Here is a 21,287-nt window from a genome sequence, read left to right as displayed (position 1 = left end):
ATCATTTGTATCTGTATCGTTGATACACAAATAAATATATATATCTATAAATAAACACGGTCATCAAGAATTCTTGAAGATCAAGAAAATTTTTATATTATATGTTGTTTTACACATATATTTGGATTATAAATCTGGAATCTGTTATGATTAATAAGATATGACAATATAATATCTTATTAATTTAGAGAGAATTTATAGAATATACAACATGTTTTTAAGGTATGTTTCTTTAAAATTAATTATGTTTTGTTAATTGCATCTCATATGATATAACATTCTAATATTCTTGGTTCACTTTCAAGAAATGAAACATTATAATTGATCTTATGTTAGTTTTTTGAATTCTATATATTACAGCCATTTAAATTCAACATTCTTAGGAAATATTTTAGAAAATCGTTACTAATCTATTTAAGATATCACTAGAAATAATATTTATTGTCAACACATTAATTTTTGAACAGTTCGATAACAACTTTATAAGCATATAATTATATCTATTTGCATAATCGATCTTAAGTATTTATTTTATGTAATTTTTTTTTCTATCTTTTTTATTTTTTATGCTTCACCTTTTATATTTAATATCAATGGACTTTACTCAAGTAAATACTTGAAAGATCAAGAAAAAAATAATAGAAAATTAAATCATGATAGTTTACATGAAGCGAATCATTATTTTTTTTATTTAATATTCCCGATGGCGATTTATATAATTTCATTTAAAATAAAATATATTTGAATTGCAATTCACGATTGAGAATCAAATATTCCACATTGTAATTATCGAAAAAATCATAGTATCGACACTCTCGGCAAACTCGAAAATCGAAAGAGAATAATCGATTAAATCGAGATCGGTTAACACGAGTTTATAACATATAATAGTTAATAGAAGAACGAGACGAAGCGCTTTACACCGTAGACACAGTTGCACTAACAGCCGTAGTCGGATACGCAATACGCAATATGCACCGTGTAATGCCCCAAATCGAATGCGAGCAAGAGCAGTAGGCCGTTTAGTCAAGTAACGCGAGTTTCTAAGCGGGAGATTATTCTTTTTCCTTGTGACTTATATTTAGCTTGTTTCCGCGCGACACTCACGCGTTACCGAAACATGGTGTGCACGTGTGTTCGATGTGCATTTGCACATACTGTCGCGTTACATAGAAGTATATACTTATTACGGTACATAGTGTCTTGATAGAAAATATATGTTGAAAATACGTTGTGTCTATTAACTGAGAGAAATAAATAACTGTTCTAGGAAATGCCGGTCTTATCATATTTTTGATTTACTCAATTCTTAACGAGAATGAGAAATAAACCGTTAATAAGTGAAATGAAAAGAATGTCGACATTCGATTATTTCTTATATAAAAAATCGTATTCATTTAGCAACATTAGAAATAGTGAGAATGACTACGTATTATTGATACTACATAACCTATACTGTCATTAATCCATATTTTTAATTTTTTTTATTTTTCTTGAATACTATTTCCTTGCTCATATCTTTTCTTATGTATTTAATTTATCAAAGAATATTATCAATTAATAATAATAATAATTATTATTATTAATAAATATTTGGACACTGATTTATCGTATATATCTTGGATATATATACGATGGATAATAATTAGAAATATTATTTTCTTACATAACACGTTAAGAGATTATAATGTTAATAGAGTAAAAGATAGTATTTAGAAAGATGAAGAATTCAATACATGACTTATTAATGTATAGCTAACAATTTTATACATAATACATATATTATTAACATCAAGGCTTTAAAAGAATCTCAATTTTTTTACAATTAAAAAATATATTATAAATATATTATATTATATGATATATTATATTAAAATTATAGATAGAGAATTAACAAAAAGAACAGTATGAATAATATCCTTTTTATTATTACACGATATATTTTAAAAATTAAATTCATATTATCACAATATTTCACTTTACACAAATGTAATGATTATAAAGAATAAAATGATTATAAATGTTTTTATATATGATTTTACTATTAAAAAATATATCTTATAAAAAATAATTATATATACATATTTTTGAGCGACATTACACAACGTAACAACGCTGACAGCTATTCCTGTTCAACACGTTTCTCCGATTTTACCTATGATTAGGGCTGCCACCTAGCCGGAATTCAACTGGTCAAACTAGAATTTTCAAACTAATGCCGATAGTCGATATTATAATCTCGATTGGTTAAAAAATTAAATCTTAGAAAGGAATATTTCACAATTACTTCTTAAATCAAAAGTTACAATTAATTTCCGGACACAAGATTAAACATTGCTTTGTTATCTACTGTTTGTTGTAAAACACAACACGATACCATTATTTGTGATTATAAAAGAAATTGTTATTGATGCGGCATATTTGTAATGTCAAATATAAAAAGTCATATATTTATATGACTCAGTAAACAAATTTTTAGTTTGATTATTGAAATGAAATTCGATTATTCATTAATCACTTATTCGTTTATTTTTACTTATGGAAAAGTAAAAGAAATAATATTCGCTTCACAATTTTTTCGTCTGATCCTTCCTTTTCTGTCTCTATAATTCTACTTTGAGACAGATTGAAAATTTATTGCATTTTACAAAGTAACAATCATATGTTAGACTCAATTTCGATTATTTATCATTTTTATAAATGGTTTAAGTTTCGTTTTAATTATAAATTTTTCGATCTTTCATTCTTACAATCATGATCAAGCAATTTTGAACTGTGAAATATGACCATGACTAATGATAACGTGTATATACATATATCTTATCTTCTTGTGAAAGATTCACAAATTCTTAAGAATCTTTTACTTGAGATCTCTTTAATTTACGTTACAAAAATCATTTTTACGCGAAAAAAAAATTATTCATATCTGTGGACATTCTTACTATCATGACACTAAGTAAAAATTTAATTTATACTTATATTAATTTTATTTATTTTATATTCAATTTAACTTTCTTAAAAAGTTTTTTGTTTAAAAAAAAATAAACATATATAAGAAAAAAAGATAGAAATATACGAATAAATATAAAACGATTTTTTGAAAAAAGAAATTATAAAAGTATGGGAAATAATAGACATTTAAAACAAGTAATGCCGATAAAAATACAAAAAGCTTTATGAGTTCTTACGAGACGGAAGGAAAACAAAACTTTTGGTGTAACTAATTGAGAAAGAATGAAACCAAATAATAAAGGAAGCCTAAGAGGTGAACGGGAAGACGGAAGTACATTACTAGTCATCCGGTATCGAACCTTACTTCTATTACAATCTATATTTCATTGACCTACTATCTATTATAGATGTAATATACATGTAAAAATGTGTCACAACGAATGATACAAGTGAACAAAAGATAATTATTAGGTTAAATGTTCATGAACAATACAGTACCGTTGCAAGCTCACAACGCAACAACAATTCGACGCTTTATGCATTACTGTAGTTTTTGTCGTTAGATATTGTATGCATTATAAGAAATAAGTGAATAATACAGCTGAATGATAAAATTGTTCGTCTAATCAAATCTTAAGGTACGTTTATATTAGACTTTTTAAAACTGAACAAATGAGTTGACCAATCTTAAATCATTCACAGTTGTTTATGTAAAAGTAAAAAAAAGTAGAAACTCATGTCGATCAAATCGATTTCCGATTTATTCATACAGGAATATACAATTCATCTATTTATTAATTGATCCGATTAAAAATTATTTAATATAAACGTGGCTTTAAGTTTACATATTTTGGTTAAGCACCAATTGATAAATCAATTGAATAAAAATCATATGAATTAATTTTTAATTAAAAATATAGGATTTGTTGAAGTTGGTTGATTTAGTTTATTAAATAAAAATTGCTTAATATATAAACGTGGTTTTAAAAATGGATCGAAACTTATTAATTTTTAGATTCGTAAAATTCAAATCCGAAACTATACTCTTGAGATTTCAGAATTCTCGAAATTTATAAAATTCAAAATTTTCAATACTCAGAATGTATTTCCATTTTTCAAATTCATTGATAATATTAAAATTGTATAAAATTATGCTTCATTGAATTTTGATTTATATATATCTTATTTTTTTTTAAATCATCAAAATTTTTAATGCATAACAAAAAATAATATAAGAAATTTAAGAATTTGAAAATTTTAAAAAAGTATTTGTAATTCTTTTTAACTAACTAATCGAAAGTTTTTATTTATGTACCACTTATTTATATAAAGTTATTGTGAAAAGAAACAAGTGTGTGGATATATTTTTTACTTATCATTTTTATTACTATTATTGTGAACATGTTTGTTTTATATGTTCTTATGTACATTATTCGTTATAATTCTTTAATTATACAGAATAAAATAAAAATATTTTAAGTAAATGTTTTCAAATTTGATGATATTTATCTGAGTAAAGAAATTGTATATAATATATTGTTCTGTTTAAAAAAAAATTGAATCTCAAGGAAAATTCTATGAAAAAAATTAGATTCTATATCAGCAATTTTCTTAATTTCATAGCAAACACAAGAAAATTATCAAAATTCAACAACGTGTAACAATATAATAATACAATACAATATATTCAAAAAACATATTACGTTTTTTTTACGTTATGATAAAAATAAATATATATATATATATATATGTAAATAGCTTCCAAATGGAAATAAAATAACTTTTTTCCCATCAATAATTAACAAATGACGCGTGAATATTTAATGTCGCGAAACAAATTTTGCCCAACTTGTTATTCTTATATAGATTTTTTAGATTTTTTAAAAATTTTACTTAATTATAACTTTATTATTAATTTATTTATTGCTTACTTATAAATACAAATAAATAAATAAATAAATAAAATTACAGAAAAGCTATCTCTCGATTTCGATGATTTTGACATGTATTGTCAAATCAATATTTCAAACAAAATTTTTTCTATAAATATAACTGACTATTTGCCTTTTTATTTACAAAAAAAGATTGCTATATTATTATATAAAATTTCATCTACATCCATTACAAAATCAGCAATTCCTATTTATTAACTATTTATATAAACATATCACGACGATTGGCACATAGATTGTATAACAGGTAAGTTTAATATCACCATACATTACAATATCTATCCATGAAGAGTATACACACGGATCCGTTGAATGCGAAAATAAATTAACTGTTGAGTAATCAAAATTGTAATGATGTTTTAATAATAGATACTACAAAAGTATGAGATTGATATCGGTAACTTCAAATTGTTTTATATTTTATTTTCATTCAAATTCTTTATAGATAAGATAGTAATAACAGTGTGATAATTTTTGCGAAATGTCCAAGCTCGATACAGGTTAGGATTGAAATATTTCAAGTTTATTATAATTCATGAGGAAATATATTTTTGAGCGATTCATCATCATTATATACTTGTTTTCGTAATAATTTATTCATATAAATAGCGACCACATATATACATATATTATCATGAATATGTATATGTATAAACCAAATTCTATATATAATAGCAATTTTCTTTTTTGTAAATATCTCGAAAACTAAGGCTACTGAGTATATTTTATATGAAAATGTTATATAAAATGCTGATTTCTATAATATATCAAAAAATAATAGTTAAAATTATTTAGAGTAATAGTTATTTGCTTTTTCTAATTTGTATAAAAAAATCTTGAATATACTTGCAAGTCTTTCATGACATTATTAATATACTGTAGTAAATCACTGTCCTATATAATTATTCTCCTGTGAACCATTTAAAAATCGATACAATAATTTTAGAGAAAACATTTTATATATATTATCTTGTATATTTAATATCTATTTTCTTAAAAAACAAGACTTAAGCCACAAGATTATGTTTTATTTATTTTACATATAAAATAATCTCTTATTGATATCTATTTATCCATTCATATCTAATTAGGAATTAGCTACATTCACTTGAAAACTTTTCAAACATGATTTTTCAATTTATTTTTACAGGTATTATAGAATTATCTTTTGACTACTTATATTATTTATTCTGTATAAAATATTCTGTATATTTTTTTTTAATCTTTTTGCATTTATCAAATAACGGGCGAAGTCACCAAAATGCCGTTATTTATATATTATTTGTTATAAAAAGAATTTTTAAAAATTCTAAATTTTAATTTTAATTCTAAATCCTAAATTACAATTATTTTGAAAATGTTTATATTAATATTAATAGAATCCACAACTAATTCAATACTCAAAACGTTCAAAGCATGCTTCATGTCTTTTTTAAAATACAATTGTCTACATCATAAATTCTACGATCATTATAGTACTTTTTTTAGTAAATTTCATTATCGTTATCATTGTACTAACTACGAAACATTTTATCGCATGTCCATACAAAAATTTCGTTTAGTTAGTAATCCTAATCTGAAACAATATATATATATATATGTATTTATGTATATTTTTTCAATATTTTCTAAAAGATCATTGAACGCATTTCAAGATCGTTCCATCACTAATTTTTTTCGATTCTGTATGAACATGTTTTATCCAAAAAAAAGTATCCTCAAAATACATCTACATTTACGAAGAGAAAATAACTTACAAAGACACTTAAAAAAAGAAAAAAGGATTAACGTCACTGAACACGCGATTACGAGAATTCGAACATGTGTTTCATATCCGGTGAATCGAGAAGAAAGTACGGACTTGCAAAGTTGTTTCGCTGCTTACAGCGAATTGACTACTTACAGCGAGATCTCGAAAGCCTTTTCGATGAACACAGTCCGATAACCATAGATATTTAGGAAGCATTCTACGATTGGTATTCACTATTTTCTTTCGATGGTAGAATCTTAATATTTGTCAGGTTATATCATTGCGAACTAATGACTCAATGTTACAACACTCTTATCATTTTTATTCTTCCATTTCCTTTTTCTTTTCTTTTCTATCTAATCGATATTTTTATAATTCCCGGGCCGATTCGATCTATTTTACGCGACGCACTTGAATAGTGTCACTAAAACTTTAGTAAAAATTACTAAGGCAAATAAATAACTAGATCGAATTTCATACGAAACCATACTGATAATATTGTAACATACATTTATCGCGAAAGCATGCTTTTGCTTATCGAACCATCCATTATATTATCCGACGTGACGTTTCTTTCATACACGAAATATTGTACATTAGTTAATTGGGTTTCAATTTTTTCATCCACATGACGAATTTTCGTTTTGATATCGTATATCGCAACAAAGTACATTTTTATCGTTTCGTCCAATCGATCGATCTTTCTTTTCTCGGAATTTGTCACTATGAGTCGACAATCGTTATTAACTTGCTTGTTCTTGAAATTAATAATTGCGTAAAAAAAAAAAAGCTCGAGCTCATTGTCGTTTTACGTTTGTGTACGGTTGATTGAATAGTGAATGAAAACAAAGGCAGAATATAACGAGGAAAGTCTAGTGTTTGAAACTTCTATTCCTTCAACAAGTACATTTTTCAAACGTTAGCATCGGTCAGATACTTTCTCTTTTACTTATCGCAAAGAACGAAACTGATGCATCGTAAATTGTAAATACATCATACAACATATATGAAGAGTGATTCTTTCGAAAGGTATACGCATACATATACGAGTGAAGGCTGATCAAAAATAATATTTATACACGAAGGTTAGTCGATGCGTGGAAACGAATACATTGTATTATAATGTTACTAATACATATATATATATATAGTAGTTCTTTTTTCCTTCGACTGTTTTGATATAATAGAGAAAATAAAAAAGACTGCTCATTTCATTAATCGTAGGTTGCAAACTCTGCGTAATATTTTCCAATGGGTGTGTCACGGAATACAGTCACTCTAAATTCCTTCATGAGTTCTTCGTTTCGTTCTTTCGTTTTCGTATTTGTAGTTTCTTCCATTATTTTTTCTATTTTTTATTTTTTTATTCTCTTATTTCTTTTCCTTTTTTTTTTTAGCATCAACAATTAAACTATTTGAAATCACGAAAATCCTTTGATACTAAAAGAATTTGGACTTTTTGAAATTTTTTGAACTTTGAAACGTTTTAAAAGTACAATTTTTGTAATTCGAAAGATAAAGAATAATTTATAAAAATAATTTATGAAAATATTGCGAATACATAATATAAATTTATTTTATATAATTTATAATAAATTGGTAGGTATCTATTACAATAATTTATACAGACAAAGAATAAAAGAAAAAATTTTACAAACTTGAGTTTAAAGAAATCTAGAAAAATTTTAATTATTTACGAAACAAATATAATTTAAAATCATAGATTAAAGATTAAGAATAGCAATAATAATATAGTATCAAAAGTTTTTTATTAATATTTAAATTAGTTGACATATTTTATCAAAATTTGCCCTTATTGACTTATTAGTATTTAAAAAAAACTATCGTAGAATGCTGTACGTGAATTTTTAAATTGTAAATTTGTAATTTGGCATTTTGATATTCTTATAACGATTCTTATAATTATTTAAAATCGTTTTTTCTAAATTTTTTAATTGTGTCTCTTTTTTAGCAAATATACAATATGTATAAAAAAACGTATACATAAGAAAAAAAGTTCATTAATATATTGATTTCGACAACATGTTTCAAGATCATCGAAATCTATATGTTTTTTTCTGTATAATTATCAATATTTTTTAGAAAAAAAAAAAAAAAGAAGTTTTTTAGACTTCTATTATAGGTTAGATTTTAATAAATTCTCTTCTTTAAAAATTTTCAAGTTTGTGAGACTTAATAATAAAATTTCGGATTCGAGTTTCGCAAATCTAAAAAACCAGATTTCGACAATTCTTACCTTCGATATCTTTCTTTTCTATCTTAATGCTCATTCCTTAGTCACGAAAAAATTAAACGAATAAAACTTAATCTGCAACTTACATTTTCCAATTAATCGAAAAATATAAATCACATTTATGAATCGCTTCAATGTCGAATCATTGATAATCTGGAATCGAGAAAAATAAAATTTCAAATCCAGATTTAGGACGATTAATAAAAATCGATCGAAATTGAAATAAAAATAACATATCAAATGTATTTTATAAGAATGTGAACTATTGTAGCTTTGAAATATAATCAGTATTGATATGTGTTTCGCGTAGCAATCGATACTTATTATACAAGTTCGTCGTATAGCGGTAGTCTCGTAATAATATGGCGACTAGAATCAAGCGGAAATGATTCGTCAACCGGAACGAGGCTCTTTCCATTCGAATTACGGATAACTGAAATTCAAATAAATTCGATTTTTTATTTTATTGTAAAAAGATAGAGAAAAAAAAATAATAAAAAAAAATTGTAAAAAAGATTGATTAATATTGGATAGATATTGGAATATAACGATATAAATATATATGTTATAAACTTAAGACTGATTGTTAACAATTCTAATCATGACTAATCATAAACATATACATATATATATATATATAAAAGTAATTGAACATTTGTTATAGAAATATCAAACCATTAAAAATACGTTAGATTCAAGTTTTAAAGTTTTAAAAATTATTATAAGATAGATAAATACATCGTAAATATTGTAAAGCTTAAATATTAATTCTATTAAACATTTATGATTATAAGTAAGATATAAAATTAAATAATTATAACGCAACTTATATTATCAGAATTTACGTTATAGAAAATTATTGAAATATAAAATATTATCAATATAAATACAATAATTAATTCATAATATAAGAATATTATTTCACATATGTTATTGAAATCAAAAATGAATAAATTAAATATTAATATAATGTATTGTATAAATTTAAATAATAATACATACATTTAAATACATAGAATCTCCACTATATATTTAATGTGTAATATATATATATAGTGTTTTATACTTTTATAAATATTACTATATTTATTTGAAATTTTATATATATATGTTACTTTTATTTTAATAATAATTAATAATTATAATATTATTTTCAAAACATTCAAGTTTAATGTATATTTTTATTGCTTAACATTTTAATAGCGAACATTCAAATACTTTTGCGTATATACATATACAGGATGTCTCCGATATCATAATACAAGCAGTCGCCTGATTCTATAATGCAAAAAAATATATAGAAAAAAAAAAGAAGAATAACTTTTTTTTGATTAAGGCTTCATTTTCAAATAAATCAAGTTTAAAAAATTTTCAAACTTTTTTGTTAATAACATGATGATTATAAAAAATGATAAGTAATGAAAGATAAAGAAAAATTAAGAGTTCAATTATTTAAAGTAATTTATGTTATATAATGTTTAATATAACGAAATTATTTTCTTCATTGATCCAAGGGAGTTTCATTTTAATGATGGAAATGATTTCTGAATATGTATGTATATATTCGCTGGAAAAGCTTGAACAATGTAACGAATAAATACTATTTTTTTATTCAAGATTTTGTTAATTCATGAGAATGTGAATTGCACAAACGTAATCAGAACTTTAGATATAATTAAAAATGATATAAATAAATATTAATCATAAATATAAAACGATTTATGAATATATTGATATTAGTTAAAATACATGTTTCTGATGTAAGACTTTCACCCCTGAGGGTCATTCTGGCATCCGAATCTTTTGAAACTTGAATATGTTATATCGAAGAATATATCGCTGGTCTTACTTTTCTTCTTCTGGATCCTCCCTTCCACTCTACCATCCTTTCCCTCTTTCACTTCTTTCTCGTGTGAATACTCCTACCTTTTCTTTTTTTTTTTTTTTTTTTCATTCTCAACCTATTCTCTTCTCTGTATTCAACCGGTAATTATGTAACAAAATATAAACGTTTATGCATACAATGATCTCTTAACTATCTAATGAAATCGAAATTAGGAATCGATCGTTCAATGCATGTTTATTTTTATATAGCGCTTTGAATATGTGATGTACATTACATGTAAAACATTTTACTAAACTAATATTTATAATATATAAATCGATATTTAAGAAAAAAATAAATTTCTTTGTATAATGGCTTTATATGTAACTATGTGATATATTGAAATAATTTGTGCCGGATTTATATCAGACTACTAATTTAAAATAGTTTAATTTTCTATTATTATTCTATTCTATTCTATTATATAATAACATATATTGATTTTCAGTTTGTCACATATCGAATATTGTATTATTAAATATTATATCAAATATTATTATTTTAAAATATATTTTATATATATATATATATATATATATATTTAATAGCTTAATCTCGTGGCTTTTGTTTTACTTTTAATATAACTATATCTTGCGAAATGAAACAACGAATTCATCTTTAAATGTTCGCCTTTAGTGATAAAACGAACGGAAAAGATATTTTTCATTTGATCATATCAGCGATAATGATAAGATTTATAGAATCTAGGATAAGAATAACTAGAACAATACGGTTTAACATTCACTTGGTAACTAAATTTCAATGCCGTTCGTTGACTGTGTTAATTTCATGTTTTGCCAATTCAGGGTTATCACCAAATATGTATCGTTCAGATGAAACTTCTTGTATTGAAAATTATTGCGATGATATCACGTATTTATAAAACTAGCACAAATTTAAAATTTATTCCAATTTATTTTATTTCTTTATAACTACATTAAAATAAATAGAATCGATATTAATTCATGATTTGTAAGCTCATTTTAAATATTCCTAATAAATTGAACAAACAAAAATCGTTATTAAACAAAAATCGATCAGTTTTATTATATTATATTATTATCTAAAATGAAAATAATAAAGATTTTATTAGGAAAGAAATTTATAAAACACAAAATAAAAATTTTTTGTATTATATAAAAAAAAAACTCTTTTTTTATTTGTTTTCTTTCTTTCATCATTTTTGATTATTTTATCCATTAACTACGCATTTTATAAATGCATTTTATAAAATGCATGATACACGATCTCATCAATACATTGTTATTTTTACATGATTTTTGTATAATGAAAGAATTACGCATTAGTATAATTACGCATAGTATAATAATTCTTCGTGTATGACAAACACTTATTTTCTTCTATTTTTCATTTCCTCACAAGAAATGTTGCTAAACTATAAATAATACTTGTCAAATTATAAATTAATAAACAAATATTACAGTTTATTCTATAACAATTATTATAAAAATCATATTATTTATATTTTTTTTTGCATTTTTTATAATTAAAATTTTATCAAAATCCATTCGCGTCTAATAAACATATTTCCGCATAAATTCTTAATTAATATGTATATTTAAAAATATATTTAATATAATTTAAAAATTTAAATAAAATTTAAAAAATCTAAGAAAATATATATATATATATATATATAAATAAATGAATACATTTCAATCTATCATTTAATACACATAATTTCATGGATAATATATCGTATAAACGAACATTGTGTTAAATTTTTCATTGCGAGTTAAAACTCAACGATGCATGACGATATCAACGATCAAGAAAGCGTATACAATAAGTAAATAATTTATATATTCATATAGAGAGAAATTTTTATAAAACAGTATTAAACAGTATTTTTTTTTATTTAATAATATATAAAAATATATCTATATAATGAACAGAGTAATACAAATTATTTCAAATTTTATATATAAATATAAGTACATATAAAAAATAGAAAAGAATAACACTTACCACGTATTTATCCTTATAAAAAAGAGAACTGGTCGACATAGTGTTAATTCCGAAGCAACAAGTTGCACAGATCGTAGAAAGTCACGGTTTCATTGTCGATCTCCGTTATTTCGACTGCAACTTCTCGAGGTATCCATTGAGTGTGATGCATACATGCGCACGCGCGTCTGTCAATAACTTCTTATAGATTAACAAAAACGAATTGGAAATTGATCAAATTACTATATGATGACAAATTGGAAATTGATCAAAAAAATAATCGAAAATTAAAAATTACGAACTTCACACAAAAATTGTAAGAAAGTATTAAAGCTGCGAATATCATTGAAAACACATTTATGCAAAAACAACCACCTGCAAAACTGACAAACAGGACGAGTCAGAGCTGCGAAAGAAAGACTGATATACAGTGTGTATGTCCTGTTAGTTTATGGCCACGGTTACGGCAAGAAAGGTAGTATCTTCCCCTCCTCTTTTGTCGCACTGACCTACAATCTAATGCAAAGGCTCTCTCTTTTTGCTCTCTTTTCCCTTCGCTTTTCTTCCCTATTCTCTCTTTCTCTGTCTCTCTCTCTCTCTCTCTCTCTCTCTCTCTCTCTCTCTCTCTCTCTCTCTTTTCTGTCTTATCTAGTCAATTCTTTTTTTAAATTTATATGTTTTAGTAATCATAAATCATTTTATATATCTGCTTGCGAAAAAATAATTTTTCATAAATAATCGAAATATATATTTATATATAATCTTAATATAAATAAATTTATATTTTTATTTATATATATATATAATTAATATATGTATTTATCACATTTATTATTTATGACTTTTAATACGAAATTATTATTAACATACGAAATTAATAATAACCAAGTAAATAAAAAATTTTCTTTACATAATAAATAAAAAATGAAAATAAACTTTTTTCAATTTTTATTTTTTTGTAACATCTGATTGATTTATTTATAGAAATATTTTAAAAAATTAATTTTAACTATCATTCATATAATTGTCGAATATTTACTAGTTTACACTATAATCGAATATCTAGTTATTTTAATGTCTGTATAAGTACAAAAGTATATAAATATCTTTAAATATGTTTTATGTTAAAAATTATTTAAATAAATATTTTTATATATAGTAAATAACTGCACTAATAACATTAAATTTACTTTTAATATTAGAAATTACATGTTTAAAAATATATGAGCAAAACTTTTCAAAATTCGATTCCGGAAACAAGAGAATTCAACATCGACAAAAGTAACCAATCGCCATCTTGTTTGATCGATAGTTGAATCTCGAAACACTCTCGAATCAGAGGTCTACGGCGCGATACGTAAGTGCTCTGTGTTTGTTTGCTTCTTGCGGAACGAAGCTCTCGAATATGACTCAAGAAGGCCAGTAAGTATATAAGAAATCACATAAAATTTTTTTCGAATATGTTCCTTGATCTTGAAATTCCTTCTTATTAGTATTATTATAAAAATAATAATAGATATTCATGAAATGAGCTTGAATACCGCCCCGTGGCTTTCGAAACACCGCCATATTGTAAAGATGGCTTTATTGATTCTCGAAATTTCTGGAAAAGAATCACAAGAAATTGTTTTATCTCTTTTTTCTTAATTTAAAATATATTGTTTTTGTTAATTTTTAAGAATGATCACTCTATTAATTAGCTTTATTATATTTTTTTTTATTTTTAGATAATTGAGTAACAATACTATTTTTTAATAACTTGTATTTCTAAATAATTGACTATATATTTAAAATGCAAAAAGTATATTATTTTTTTTTATACTTCATTAAATTGTATCCAATAATTTTATATCATTTTTATTTTTCACAATTCATTTATAAAAATAACATCATTTCATCTATAATGACTAGCGGTTTTAATTGGAAACCATAGAGCTTTGTTTCTAACCTTTACTTACATTTTACAATTATTTTACATATATTTCAATATCTCTTTAATGTCTGGATTTTATTAAACATCGCATGTTATTTTTTACATAAATTATACATTAGAAATTAATTATTATATAGATTATTATATATTAATGATTATATAGAAATATAATTAATATTCTAATATCTCTGTAATCTAATCTCTGTAATATTATTATAAATTTATTGTAAATATATTTCATGTATACATTATACAAAAGTACTATAAATAGTAATAAGTGAACAATATAACTGACAAATAATAATTAATGTAAAATTATAATATATAAATATTATTTTTTATCATTTGATTCTTTATTTTAATGTTTTTTTAATTAATATTTTATAATATATAATTTAATTTATATATTATATAAAGTTATTGACTGTTTGAAAATTTTTCAGATTGCCTCCCCCGCCTGTTATGTGGGCTCAGAGAAAAGATATTTTATTTGTTACTATCTGTCTAGAAGATTGCAAAGATCCTATTATTAACATCGAACCACAAATGATATATTTTAAAGGAATAGGTGGAACAGAACAAAAAATGCATGAAGTAACAATTAACCTATATGAAGAAATTACCCCAAATAGAACAATTCAAAATTTAAGAGGAAGGACTTTAGAATTAGTTCTTTTTAAAAAAGAAGAAGGTCCATATTGGCCAAGATTAACAAAAGAAAAGACGAAAGCCCATTGGTTAAAAAGTGATTTTAACAAATGGAAGGATGAAGATGATAGCGATGATGAAGGTGGCATGGAAGGAAGTAGTCATGATTTGGAAGAAGTAAGATACTATTAAATTAAAAAAATAGAATTAATTATATTTAAAGTATTTATTTAAATATATTATTTTGAAAGAATCAATTTTATAATCTAAATTTGTGCTATTATTTAAAGATGATGCGACAGATGGGTGGTCTAGGAGGATCTGGAGACAGTAAACCAAACTTTGATGATTTAGACGAACTAGGAGATGAAGGTGAAGGAATGGATAGTGACGATGATGATTTACCTGACCTGCTTGAATGAAAATATTATGATGCTACTTTAAAATAATCTTCATTAAAAAAGTAAAACATACAAAAAACAAATGGCGACCTAAGTGCACCATCAGGCAATATTTCAGTAGGCCATGCTATTTGTATTTTCATTAAATTTGCTAATGGCCCACATTGCAGTAGCAGACAAATAAGGTGCACAAGAAATTGTCAACATAACAGAATACAGTGGTCAAGAGAAAAAAAAAACAGTAATATTCTTTTTAAAGATTTTCCAATCCTTCTTTACTTCGTAATTCATATGCTAAGTTATAATGAACAATCCTTTTTTAATAATAATTACTTGTGTATAATATGAAGGAGATAAAATAATGAAAATGACCTAAATTTTTTGTGGAATTGTTTATTTCAGAAAATCCCATTAAAAGAACTTAGTACATACAATGTATGTATGTATAAAAAAAAAACAATTTTTATTGAAAATAGTCTTATTTTGTCTCTTTATAAATTCGATTTATTTTTGTTTACATTTGCAGCCTTATAATTAATTTACAGATTTACACCTATTTCGTTATTCTACAATAAGTATGATATAATTACAAAATAAAATATCCGTGTTCTATATTATTTAAATATAAGGAAATTATAGAAAATAAAATTCTCATTTATTTTATCCAACAATACTGGAGGCACCGCGCAACGCTAGATATCCAGCAGTTATATCCATTGGTAGACTTCGAACTGTTGCAAATTCTTCTGCAGTTGCATAGTATAATTTAGTTTGTGGATCTGTATATCGTGACTGTAAAATAAATATAATTTATATATTTGTTTTATATTTTAATCCTATAACCAATCATATATAAATGTAAAAAATCGCTTACGGGTAATCCAGAAATATCCGAATACTTTTTTGCTGGTCTGAAGCTTGGCGGTGCATTAATAGAACTATCTAAAATTTTTCAAGTAATATAATATTCATATATTATATTTCAATGAAAAAATTTAATATTTATTATTATATATTTACTGTATATATTTTAGTAAAATTTTACATCTGATACTAAATTTTGATGTGCACGTACAAAAAAGTTATAAAATGAATTACATTTAAACATAATACTAAATATATAAATTTTGTATATACTTATAATTATACTAAAAATTTTTTGTTCTTGAATTATTTAAATCAATCTAGATTTATATATGTAATATTAAAATAAATAAATCATACAATGCACTACTTCTGGAAGCCATGGTAAAGTGCGTTCTTGAGCTAAGACTTGTTTTAATGAGCGCCAAGTTCGTTTTTTTCCAGTGGTACTAGTAGATCGAAATTTCTGTTGAAAAATTGGATTTTTAAAAATTGGTTGTGGTTTTTTATTAAATTCCACTATTTCTTCATTTACCATTTTTCCTCTCATATAAAATATAAATCTCCTATAAAAAAAATATATTTTAATGGATATATATAACTTTTGATATTTATTGAGATTAATTACATAAAGATTACATTATCATTTAATAAATTTATATTTATTCAGTATATTATATTAAATATATATTTATAGATTTTTTTTTATAAAATTAATATTTAGAAATAATATTTAGAATCATTTTTCTCTTGGATTATATAAGACTAATATTTCTTGCACATCACATCCTAATATACCACAAATTGTATGCATCATAGTTGTGTTTATATGTTTAACCAGAACTTTAGCTGATTGACTCAAAATAAGTACAGCTGTATAATAACTCTTTGAACTCCTAAAAAGAATATTTTATCCATTCAAATCCTAATACTTATATAATATTTCTTTTAAATAAAATACCTCTGAAAATCAAAATGGTATTTGTATCCATGCATAAGGTATTTTTTAATAATAACTGGTAAATTATCTTCAATTAAAACAGCACCTTTTTTACTTGGTTCAATTAAACATAGAATTGCATGATGACAAAGTAATTGATTATATTCTATTCGATTCTTTGTATCATAATTAAATTTTGAATTCTGGGTATAGTTAATATAATAGGTAATAAGTTAAAATAATTGAAAAAATACTTTAAATAAAAATAAAAAATATATATATATGTACTGTATAACCTTTGTTATGTGTAGGGTAACTTGAATATTTCTTTTTATATATTCTACATCTTTTATATACAATAATAACAATTTTTCAGTCATTTCTATCTCTTTTTTTGTAAAATTTATCATAATATTTGTTAAATTGTGTTTAAGAAAAGTTTTTTCATCGTTATCCATTGAAATGTCATTACTTTTCTGATAATCATGTGTACTTGTATTATAACAAAATAGTTTAGAATTTTCAAATATTGTAACTTTTTTAAATTTATTTTTTTTGCAATTATGGGAATTTATATATTTTTGTTTCCATGTTATAGATGATGGTAAATTGTATTTTGATCCATTTAATTTATTCGCTAAATTTGTTTTTAGTTTCTTATTACAAATTATAATTTTGTTATGTGTTTTGAGTTCCCCCTTTTTTATAATTCCATTATATTTTCTTTTTGTTTTTATTTTCTGAAGAATCTTTGAATTAATATTTTTTAAATGGGAGTTTAAAATTTGTGTGTTATTTAAATAGATAAGTTTATCAAAGAGATTAGCATGTTTTTCCATAAAATATTTTATATTTTTTTCTGTGGAAAAATCCAAATCTTGTTGCATATTAACTTCTTTTATTTCTTCTGCAGGATATAGTTGTTTTAATGTATAAGATTTATCTATATTCGTCATAAATGCAATTTTGTTGAATTTCTTGTAAGTACAAGACTCAATTCTTAAACCTAAGTTTTGGATAAATGTATGTATAAATTTATCCATATTAAACTTTGACATTTTAAACATGTCACAAATCTTTGAATTTAAAAATTATATTTATGATATTAACTAAAATTAATAGATAAATATTTTAAAATAATATGTATAATAAAATATAAAATCCTAATTTTTGTGTTATATAAACATTGACAAATCATTATAAACAAACTTATGCAATTGTTTCTTTATTCAACTTCATAATAATAAACAGCATAATTACTTTTATTAATTTAATAATTTAAATTTCACAAGTAATAAGAATATAGTGTATAATAATAATTAAAAAATAATGTTCAAAGTTTTTTGTTAACATGCGTTTCTTTTTTTGCAATTTTGTTAAATTGTATCAAAAAAGGATCTTAAATAAAGAATTCATCAAATATAGTAAGTATACCCCATATTTTATTCCGTTATAATAAATAATCACGAACAACAAATATCATCAATTTTATTAAAAATAACTTAAAAATTAATTAACTAATTTAATTAAAAAATTTCATAACCTTTAAAATGAAATATATTTATTTGAATCCAATTATGATGATATATCATACATCACATTATTTATAAATCATTTATAAATATTGATCTTATTAAATTTATTTCTCACATTAAAATAAGTCATTTTTTATGATTTTAAATATAATCTCTAATATAATCTCTATTTATTACTCACCATTAATAGACCAACACATTGTTTCAAATCGATTACTATATACATAAGTTGAATGTTAAATATGCTATAAATTATTACTTTTCAATGTTTAATAAATAAAAACTTAATTTAATAATATCTTTAAACTTTATATAATATAATTTATTTATTAATTTTATGATATATTTTATTTTATTTGATTTTAAAATTTTAAAATGATTTTAATATTTAATTATTTCATCAAATTTATCATTTTTTAAATTTTAATTCATTAAATTTATAATATTCAAATTATAATTAAATTCAAATTAAAAATCTTTTTTTGATTATAAAATTATACAAAAGATTATTAAGATTTATAAAATTTTGAAATATACTTATTTATGAAAAAATATATTTAACACAAATAATTTTCTTTTTGCAAATAAAATAATTATTTTAAATTATTTGATTAAAGTACTAGAGTTCGTAAAAAAGAGAGGGGAGTAAACCGAGAATGGTGGGGATTTCATAAAATCGGGTTGGAAGAAACGTGACTAAATTCACCTTCTGCATTGTTGAAGGTCGAAAGAATATTTTGAAAATTTGTTTCAGATTTGCAAATAACTTGCAAATTTATTACTATTAATAGTTTACTCGTATCAATATACTCTAAGGCCATGGGTCGTAAATTTTTTGTTGGTGGCAATTGGAAAATGAATGGTACCAAAAGTGAAATAAATGATATTGTGAGTTTTTTAAAAAAAGGTCCACTCGATTCAAATGTTGGTATGTTTTTTCTTTGAATTTTATTATTTTTCTATGTTTTTAATCTATATTCTTTTATTATTTTATTCATAACATTAATTGTTCATGAATAATTCATTATTCATTATAATATTAATATAATAATTATAATCTTATAATAATATATTCAAATACTAAGCAATATATTTCATTATAATTAATAAAGTAAATATATTAAAATTAAAGTACATAATTATATTATATCATAATTATATCAGAGGTTGTTGTTGGAGTACCATCTATATATTTAACATATGCCAAGAATATATTACCCAATAATATTAGTGTTGCTGGACAAAATACATATAAAGTTGCAAAAGGAGCATTTACTGGAGAAATAAGTCCTGCTATGCTTTTGGACAATGGAATCCCATGGGTAATTCTTGGTCATTCTGAACGTAGAAATATTTTTGGTGAAAATGATGAATTAATAGCAGAAAAAGTAGCCCATGCTTTAGAAAGTGGACTAAAGGTAAAATATTAATTATTTTAAAAATATTATTATTCAAACTACAATTATAGAATTCTTTATATGTAATCAAAATATATATATATATAAAATTTAAAAATTAATAAATATCAATATGTGTATGTATTTAATAAAGGTAATTGCATGTATTGGCGAAAAATTGGAAGAAAGAGAAGCTGGTAAAACAGAGGAAGTAGTTTTTAGACAGACGAAGGCTATTGCAAATAAGATCAAGTCATGGGATAATGTAGTTGTTGCTTATGAACCAGTTTGGGCAATTGGAACGGGTAAAACAGCCACGCCACAACAAGCTCAAGAGGTTCATGAAAAATTAAGAAATTGGTTTTCTAAAAATGTTAATCAAACTGTCGCAGAAACTATTAGAATTATTTATGGAGGTTCAGTAACAGCAGGAAATGCAAAAGATTTAGCAAAAGAAAAAGATATTGATGGATTTCTAGTTGGTGGAGCATCTCTAAAACCTGATTTTGTACAGATCGTTAATGCTAAGCAGTGAGATGAAATATTCTTTATATAAGAATATTATTCTTTAAATTAATATACACTCTAAGAATGTGTATATTATAATAAGTATAAAATAAGTAAGAATTAATTTATAAATATTTTCTTGTTGTTTGTATAGAGAAAGTTTTATGTCATGTTGCTGCAATGAAGAGTTATTATCCTATAATTAACAATAAAATATATATTTCATTCTTCTATTCTTAAAAAACATATGCTTGTTGTAAATACATAATCATTAATAATTCAATAAATGTTACAACAAAAT

General features: G+C 23.2%; 4 protein-coding genes and 2 long non-coding RNA genes across 14 annotated transcripts; 3 read left to right on the top strand and 3 right to left on the bottom strand.

Moving 5' to 3' along the window:
• The first annotated feature begins 76 nt into the window (after positions 1–76).
• Positions 77–16,560, top strand: p23 (cytosolic prostaglandin E synthase). Of its 4 annotated transcripts, none has more exons than XM_086916137.1 (4): positions 86–222; positions 13,964–14,183; positions 15,138–15,519; positions 15,633–16,560. In XM_086916137.1, exons 2-4 carry the CDS (start codon positions 14,167–14,169, stop codon positions 15,762–15,764), a joined length of 531 nt encoding a protein of 176 aa, XP_086772263.1. In that variant the 5' UTR covers positions 86–222; positions 13,964–14,166; the 3' UTR covers positions 15,765–16,560. The 4 variants fall into 4 exon arrangements, with proteins under 4 accessions (XP_086772264.1, XP_086772263.1, XP_086772262.1 ...); XM_086916136.1 differs by lacking the exon at positions 86–222 and adding an exon at positions 12,952–13,236; XM_086916138.1 differs by lacking the exon at positions 13,964–14,183 and having other exon boundaries at positions 77–222.
• LOC147656296 (uncharacterized) lies at positions 897–2,029 on the top strand. Its single transcript, XR_015294772.1, has 2 exons — positions 897–1,191; positions 1,271–2,029. It is a non-coding gene; the product is annotated as an uncharacterized LOC147656296 (long non-coding RNA).
• On the bottom strand, positions 16,225–19,765 carry LOC100865815 (INO80 complex subunit C). Of its 6 annotated transcripts, XM_086916145.1 has the most exons (5): positions 17,247–17,352; positions 17,143–17,173; positions 16,968–17,073; positions 16,618–16,685; positions 16,225–16,535 (listed from the first exon to the last, which is right to left on the bottom strand). In XM_086916145.1, exons 1-5 carry the CDS (start codon positions 17,252–17,254, stop codon positions 16,404–16,406), a joined length of 345 nt encoding a protein of 114 aa, XP_086772271.1. In that variant the 5' UTR covers positions 17,255–17,352; the 3' UTR covers positions 16,225–16,403. The 6 variants fall into 6 exon arrangements, with proteins under 6 accessions (XP_086772271.1, XP_086772267.1, XP_086772270.1 ...); XM_086916141.1 differs by lacking the exon at positions 17,247–17,352 and adding an exon at positions 19,264–19,765 and having other exon boundaries at positions 16,968–17,173; XM_086916144.1 differs by lacking the exons at positions 17,143–17,173; positions 17,247–17,352 and adding an exon at positions 19,264–19,752.
• On the bottom strand, positions 17,190–18,762 carry LOC105737427 (uncharacterized). Its single transcript, XR_015294770.1, has 2 exons — positions 17,569–18,762; positions 17,190–17,503 (listed from the first exon to the last, which is right to left on the bottom strand). It is a non-coding gene; the product is annotated as an uncharacterized LOC105737427 (long non-coding RNA).
• Positions 17,684–18,614, bottom strand: LOC147656295 (uncharacterized). Its single transcript, XM_086916135.1, has one exon. It carries the CDS (start codon positions 18,612–18,614, stop codon positions 17,781–17,783), a length of 834 nt encoding a protein of 277 aa, XP_086772261.1. The 3' UTR covers positions 17,684–17,780.
• On the top strand, positions 18,767–21,286 carry Tpi (triose phosphate isomerase). The gene is made up of 4 exons (XM_003691109.3): positions 18,767–18,971; positions 19,700–20,010; positions 20,247–20,500; positions 20,634–21,286. The coding sequence occupies exons 2-4, from the start codon at positions 19,902–19,904 to the stop codon at positions 21,012–21,014; spliced, it is 744 nt and encodes a 247-aa protein (XP_003691157.1). The 5' UTR covers positions 18,767–18,971; positions 19,700–19,901; the 3' UTR covers positions 21,015–21,286.
• Position 21,287: the final 1 nt, after the last annotated feature.

This window comes from Apis florea, unplaced genomic scaffold (assembly GCF_048593485.1).
Source record: "Apis florea isolate Af1SG1 unplaced genomic scaffold, ASM4859348v1 contig_37_pilon, whole genome shotgun sequence".
NCBI classification, from domain to species: domain Eukaryota; kingdom Metazoa; phylum Arthropoda; class Insecta; order Hymenoptera; family Apidae; genus Apis; species Apis florea.
The sequence above is the reverse complement of the archived record's forward strand: the minus strand, read 5'-3'. Positions and strand labels throughout refer to the sequence as shown.

What these genes read in the sequence shown, in the direction of transcription:
- LOC147656295 (XM_086916135.1), bottom strand. Translation starts at nt 18,614, where the DNA reads ATGTTTAAAATGTCAAAGTTTAATATGGATAAATTTATACATACATTT.
- p23 (XM_086916137.1), top strand. An exon ending in GTAGTCATGATTTGGAAGAA is followed by an intron (nt 15,520 to 15,632) that starts GTAAGATACTAT and finishes TATTATTTAAAG; the next exon opens with ATGATGCGACAGATGGGTGG.
- LOC100865815 (XM_086916140.1), bottom strand. An exon ending in GCTTCCAGAAGTAGTGCATT is followed by an intron (nt 16,686 to 16,967) that starts GTATGATTTATT and finishes GAAAAATTTTAG; the next exon opens with ATAGTTCTATTAATGCACCG. An exon ending in CGGATATTTCTGGATTACCC is followed by an intron (nt 16,536 to 16,617) that starts GTAAGCGATTTT and finishes TTTATTTTACAG; the next exon opens with TCACGATATACAGATCCACA.
- Tpi (XM_003691109.3), top strand. Translation starts at nt 19,902, where the DNA reads ATGGGTCGTAAATTTTTTGTTGGTGGCAATTGGAAAATGAATGGTACC. An exon ending in TCCACTCGATTCAAATGTTG is followed by an intron (nt 20,011 to 20,246) that starts GTATGTTTTTTC and finishes TAATTATATCAG; the next exon opens with AGGTTGTTGTTGGAGTACCA. An exon ending in CTTTAGAAAGTGGACTAAAG is followed by an intron (nt 20,501 to 20,633) that starts GTAAAATATTAA and finishes TATTTAATAAAG; the next exon opens with GTAATTGCATGTATTGGCGA.